The sequence below is a fragment of the Selaginella moellendorffii genome, unplaced genomic scaffold (genome assembly GCF_000143415.4).
Source record: "Selaginella moellendorffii unplaced genomic scaffold, v1.0 SELMOscaffold_246, whole genome shotgun sequence".
Classification (NCBI taxonomy): Eukaryota; Viridiplantae; Streptophyta; class Lycopodiopsida; order Selaginellales; family Selaginellaceae; genus Selaginella; species Selaginella moellendorffii.
The window spans coordinates 17,021-23,465 of NW_003314505.1; the positions used below are offsets into that span (position 1 = coordinate 17,021).

Genomic DNA, 6,445 nt, shown 5'->3' on the forward strand with positions numbered 1-6,445 from the left:
ATGAATCAAGACATCATCAATGAAGTTAGCAGTCACCTCTGGCATATCACAAAGAACCTCGTCCATCATCAGTTGGAAAGTTGCTGGAACATTGTTCAAACCAAACGGCATCACCAAGAACTCGTACAAATCAAATGGTGTATGAAAAGTAGTCTTAAGAATATCTTTGTTAGCCATCAGTACTTGCCAGTACCCAAAAGCAAGATCTAGCTTGGTAAACTAACGACTTTGCCCCAGACGATCCAAGAGATCAGCAGTGTGAGGAAAAGGGTACACATCCGGGATCGTCACTTTATTTAACAAACGATAGTCGATGTAGAAACAAATACTCCCATCAGGCTTCATCACAAGATGAGGTTCACATGCTCAAGGATTCCACAACTTCCGAATAACACCCTTTTCCAACATCTCTTTGATGTTTGCACGTAAAATCTTAATCTCCTTGGGTGACCGACGACAAATAGGAACCTTGATTGGATGAGCATCTTCAGTTGGAATTAGATGACATGTGGCAATTTTGGCCCCAGCCGATAGGTCAAATTCAAAGAGATCAAAATACTCCTTCATGAGCCGGTCAACAGCTGCAATACAAAGATCGTCGGAGGGATCGGAAAAGAGAAAAGCAGAACAAAATGCAAACACAGGAGGAAATAGTGGGGGAACAAAAGTAATGGAAGCAAAGGTAGAAGTAAAGGGACGAAGAGGTACGGAAGTGAGAGGAATGGATGAAACATAAGGAAGTATGAGATAAAGGGGAAAAGCCTCAAAGTCACACTTAACATGATTGCACTGCAACCAATCCATACCAAGAATGAGGTCAAAAACTTGACTCGGCACCACCTGCAACAATTGCAACTCAAGCTCAAAATCGCCCACACGCACAACCAGGTCTGCCTCATCTCGTGCATATGCATGTGTACAGCCGTTACCATAAAGAATGAAAACTGGGTCCATTGCACGACACAAGTGTAGACGACAACGTGTGGCAATAAGTCGAGTAATAGAATATAAATGAACCTGTATCAACTAACACGGAGAGAATAATAGGAGACTTTTTGTTATAAAAATGAGCTTAGAAAGTAAACACTGGATGAACCGGTGCCGAGTGAACCCCTTGATGATACTCCCGAAAGAAAGATGGAGGGGTCATTGCATTGGTCGATAGCCTTGCGAAACAGATGATCGTGGTAAGCAACAAAAGATGAGACATGGATTCATGAAATCTAATCTCAAGCTCGCGTGATGCAGTTGAAGGACGCAACATACGCCAACATAGACGACTTTCTTGATGCTGCAAACAGCCAAGGCAAGACTGTCTACACATCCGTGGAGAGTCCCGGCGAGGGCCAGAACTCCAACACGGTCTCCAGAGAAGCCAGGCTGCTCAAGAGGATGTTTCTGAAGATTAGAGAATGAGGTATGTCCGTCCATTCAGTTTGCTAGTTCCTAAGATAACTTCATTACAGGTAGGCATGGCTTGCAAGCCTTGGTGTTGCAAAAACTTCAAGTGGAACCTTTCGTCTCACCGACACTCCATCCGAGATCTCGTCCATGCTCAGCTCCTTGCCACTGACCTTCCACTTGAACCCATGGACGAGGCAAGCAAGAGTGTACGAAACCATGGCTACACCAAGAGACAATCCGGGACAGATCCTTCGACCAGATCCAAAAGGCAGCAGCTCAAAGTTCTTCCCCTTGAAGCTGATCGAGCTCTCCACAAATCTATCCGGCTTGAAGAGATTGGGAGACTCCCACAAGCTTGGATCTCGTGCAATTGACCATACGTTGACCAAAACTCGCGAGTTCTTGGGGATCTTGTAGCCGTTGACTAGGCAGTCTTGCGTTGAATGGCGAGGGAGTAGCATTGGCCCTGGCGGATGCAAGCGGAACACTTCGTTGACAACATTGTGGATGTAGCTAAGCTTGCAAAGATCGGCTTCCACCACCATCCGCTCACGGCCCACAATTGTGTCAATCTCTTTTTGGGCTTTGATCATACATGTTGGACTGTTCATGAGCTCTGAAAGTGCCCACTCGGTGGTGATGGACGAAGTTTCAGTACCGGCAACGATCATGTCCTTGTGAAGAGAAAATAAGGTTAGCATACCAAAGGAAATTAAACTTACCATGATCACTGCTTTCATGCATTGAACGTCAATTTCTCCTTGGTCTTCCAATGACGAAAGCACGTCAACAAAGTCACGCGCACGCTCTGATGACTTGACTTTAGACTTGTGCTCGTCCACGATCTCTTGCAAAAGCTGGTCCAGTTTCGTGTGAGCCGAGATCATCTTTCGGATCGCGGGGCTGCCAAGCCACGAGAGGAATGGAAAGTAGTCGCCCAACACAAACGAGCCCATCAGCCGCAGTACTTCTTCGATCAGCTCCACAGAGCCAGCGTGAAATTCTCTCCCAAACGTGATCGAGCTCACAACATTGAGGTTGAGGATGGACAAAAGGACTTTCATGTTGATTGAGGCTTTCCCGTTTTGACCATTATTGACTATAAAGTCAATGAGCTTCGAAACTTGCGTGTGCCTCACCATTCTGGATTCCTCGAGCCTTTTTGCAGTGAAGAGTTCCACAGTGGTGACCTTCCTCATCAATTTCCAATAGGGACCATAGCTGGTCCATGCCAAGTCCTTACCATTGTAGAACATGTACTTGGCTATAGATATCTTTGGCCTTGAAGCAAAGGCAAGATCTTGAGTGCACAGAACTTCTCTTGCAGCATCTGGGGAAGAGACCACAAGCGTTGGAGCAAAACCAAACCAGAGCAACATGACGGGGCCATATCTACGTGAGAGATCTGAGAGAGATTTGTGAGGAAGAACACCCAGCAAATGCAAGTGACCCAGAAGCGGCACTCTAGGCGGGCCTGGAGGAAGGCTTCGATCAACAATTTTCGTTAGAATCCTCCATAGGAGACCAAAAGACAGTGTAAGCAAGAACAGAGCTACAATACTTGCCATGGATAATTTTACACACCAGTGTGTGCAATGTACTTATAGTAAGAGATAGCTTCTTTACCTCCATGCATTTCTTATCTGTTTATTCTTCTCGTCCTCAAATACTTTTCAGTCAGTTATGGTTTAAGGTTAAAGGATACGATATTTGTCACTACATTACGTTGGCATTGGTTGCAACGTACGTTCCTCTCGATGTTCTTCTTTTCTTTCTTCTTCTTTGGTTTTGATGAATCGAAACCCTTATCTTTGAGCTTTTACGATGGTAATTACATTATATCCAGGGTGAATTGTGAATCTGATTTTGTAACGCCATCTACGACTTGCTACAAAGGGTGTCATAAAGGTGTCATTGATATTCAGGTGAAGGTAGGTAGGTATGTGCTAGATGCTCCTCAATGCTATTTTTTGTGTCAAGCTCAATCTCAAAGTGAATGCTATAATGCGTGTAGCTTAGTTTGAATCGAAGTTGAGATAAAATCTCCAAGTGTGTGGGCTTTTGAATTTAGAATCCTCACCATTGTGATTGGCAAGAAAATACTCCGCAGGTAATGACCAAACACAAGTATCCCAGATCAGAACATGGTATCATGCGTTCCTCGAAGGCTTGTTGGCACATCAAAACGGGCACAGCTTGAGCTGGCCTGCAACAGAGCTGTTTGTCTTTACCGTCTAAAGCATTACAATGAACGAATTTTCTTTACGTTAGTTTGCAGCTCTTAGTGTTCTTGCAGAAATTCTGGAACATGGCGTGCGACAATATCCCGAACTCAGCATTGGTAGGTATGCTCTTTGTCACCACATTAGTTGCTTTTGCATCTCTCATGCGTGAGAGGCTCTTGAAGCTCACCACATGATACATGAGAGAAATAGCAAGCAAGACACATAGCAAAACATGACCACCAATAGCCAGTAGAGTGGACAAATCAGAAAGTGGACACACACCTAAACTCACGTGTATCTAAAAGCCAATGGTCTATGCCTCCACTGGTGGACACTATGTCAGAAACCAAAAACATCTAGATAGTGTCCCCACTAGAAGCAAGCATCTGAAGTATGCTAGAAGCATGAGAGCAATAATTGATGCAATGTAACAGCTCATCACTCTTTGTCCCTGTAATCTTTTTAATGCCAAGTATTTATCAACTCAAATACTAACCTTTAAACCTGAAGCCAACCATATAAAAGAAATGGCTATATATAAAACAAATTTCTCCAAATTCTAGACTATACATTTTCTGCTTTTAAAGCCACGTAGAGGGCATTGAGATATGTAGCGTTGGAAAAGCCCAGCGCTCAAAGAATCTGCATCAGTCGAAGCTTTCAACTTGAAGATCCGATCAATTCTTTTTGACTCGCTTGATTTGGTTCTTTGTTTAGGCTGCCATTGACTACGTTAATGGAAATTTGGGGGCCGCAAAGGAAAACCTCACTGACATGCCACCACGTGCAGAAGAAGAGTTAGGCTCAGTACTTTCTGATACTTCCGCTATCAGAAAGTTGTTTATTTTTGTTTTTCCTTTCCTCAGGTCACGCTTCACAATCAAGCCCTGATGAATATGGAAGTTGATCCTACTGCAGGCTTCCGTAAACTTAATTTTTTGTTGCAGGTAGTCATTTTCATTCTTTTATGATTATTCTGACCACTCGCTATAGAATCCGCCATTTCCTTCAGAGACATTGGCTAATCTACTTCTGCTGTATTGGTAAACCTTCCCATGGATTCTACGATCTTGCAGCTGATGTAATGGCAGAGCATGTGGAAGTTATCTTCAAGTATCCATCTCAGGTACGCTTGAAGCACATAAACTTCACAAGCATTAGTCTTTTTACATCTAATATTATGCAGGACCTCTACGACTTTATTAACTGCATCATTTTGACAAAGACGTCACCGGAGGTTATTCAATTATTGTTAGTTGCTATGTTGTTGAGCTAAGCTTGACTGTCGGACAGGATGCATATCAAAAGATGAATGAGCTGGCAAATCGTTATAGTGAAACCATGCGCAGGCTCACCAAACAAATCCAGGATTCTTGTCTTTCTCGCGATCAGGAGGGCCACAAGAAGGCTTTGGCAGAGTATGAAGACTCTCTTGAGGTAAGATGTTCGTAATGTTTTGCCTTTTGCTTTTCGAGCATCGGCTCTTCTATAGTATTATATACCTATCATCATGGCAATTACAAAGCTTTTCTGGCGATTACAATATATTCTTGTAATATATTGGTCTTTAGCAGAATGAGGTGGCCGAAGATTTGATGCGAAAGATTGAAGAAGAGGAAGAGAGAGCGCACTACGAGGTTTGCCATTTATATATAACTTAAGCGGCTACTAGTGGTTTTAATTCCGTGTTCCTTTTCTAGAATCCAGACAAGCAGGAATTGCATTTATGCATTGTAAACCTTGTGATCGGTACCCTCTACTGCGCAAAAAAAAACTTCGAGTTCGGTATTAGCCATATCATCAGAAGTCTGGAGCCTTATGGGAAAAAGCTGGAAGCAGACACGTAGTTTTATGCGAAGCGTTGCTTTCTTGCATTGGTCGATAGCCTTGTGATCGTGGTAAGCAACAAAAGACGAGGCACAGATTCATGAAATCTAATCTCAAGCTTGCGTGATACAGTTGAACGATGCGACATACGCCGACATAGACGACTTTCTTGATGCTGCGGACAGCCAAGGCAAGATTGTCTACACATCCGTGGAGAGTCCCGGCGAGGGCCAGAACTCCAACACGGTCTCCAGAGAAGCCAGGCTGCTCAAGAGGATGTTTCTGAAGATTAGAGAATGCGGTATGTCCGTCCATTCAGCTTGCTAGTTTCTAAGATAACTTCATTACAGGTAGGCATGGCTTGCAAGCCTTGGTGTTGCAAAAACTTCAAGTGGAACCTTTCGTCTAACCGCCACTCCTTCCGAGATTCGTCCATGCTCAGCTCCTTGCCACTGACCTTCCACTCGAACCCATGGACGAGACGAGCAAGTGTACGAAACCATGGCTACGCCAAGAGACAATCCGGGACAGATCCTTCGACCAGATCCAAAAGGCAGCAGCTCAAAGTTCTTCCCCTTGAAGCTGATCGAGCTCTCCGCAAATCTATCCGGGTTGAAGAGATTGGGAGACTCCCACAAGCTTGCATCTCGTGCAATTGACCATACGTTGACCAAAACTCGCGAGTTCTTGGGGATCTTGTAGCCGTTGACTAGGCAGTGTTGCGTTGAATGGCGAGAGAGTAGCAATGGCGCTGGCGGATGCAAGCGAAACACTTCGTTGACAACATTGTGGATGTAGCTAAGCTTGCAAAGATCGGCTTCCACCACCATCCGCTCACGGCCCACAATTGTGTCAATCTCTTTTTGGGCTTTGATCATACATGTTGGACTGTTCATGAGCTCTGAAAGTGCCCACTCGGGTAGTGATGGCCGAAGTTTCAGTACCAGCAAGCATCATGCCATTGCGAAGAGAAAATAAGGTTAGCATAC

General features: G+C 44.3%; 2 protein-coding genes and 1 pseudogene across 2 annotated transcripts; 1 reads left to right on the forward strand and 2 right to left on the reverse strand.

Annotated features, from left to right (window-relative positions):
• Positions 1 to 1,405: 1,405 nt before the first annotated feature.
• Positions 1,406 to 3,010, reverse strand: LOC112343865 (cytochrome P450 71A1-like). The gene is made up of 2 exons (XM_024667921.1): positions 2,127 to 3,010; positions 1,406 to 2,078 (listed from the first exon to the last, which is right to left on the reverse strand). The coding sequence occupies exons 1-2, from the start codon at positions 2,970 to 2,972 to the stop codon at positions 1,461 to 1,463; spliced, it is 1,464 nt and encodes a 487-aa protein (XP_024523689.1). The 5' UTR covers positions 2,973 to 3,010; the 3' UTR covers positions 1,406 to 1,460.
• Positions 3,011 to 3,034: 24 nt separating this feature from the next.
• On the forward strand, positions 3,035 to 5,795 carry LOC9648503 (annotated as a pseudogene).
• Positions 5,796 to 5,800: 5 nt separating this feature from the next.
• LOC112343866 (flavonoid 3'-monooxygenase-like) lies at positions 5,801 to 6,352 on the reverse strand. The gene has a single exon (XM_024667923.1). It carries the CDS (start codon positions 6,350 to 6,352, stop codon positions 5,801 to 5,803), a length of 552 nt encoding a protein of 183 aa, XP_024523691.1.
• Positions 6,353 to 6,445: the final 93 nt, after the last annotated feature.

Bases quoted from the DNA above. Each gene is read 5' to 3' on its own strand.
- LOC112343865 (XM_024667921.1), bottom strand. From the start codon at position 2,972: ATGGCAAGTATTGTAGCTCTGTTCTTGCTTACACTGTCTTTTGGTCTC. The intron at 2,079-2,126 runs GTAAGTTTAATT...TCTCTTCACAAG, and splicing joins GCATGAAAGCAGTGATCATG to GACATGATCGTTGCCGGTAC.
- LOC112343866 (XM_024667923.1), bottom strand. From the start codon at position 6,352: ATGAACAGTCCAACATGTATGATCAAAGCCCAAAAAGAGATTGACACA.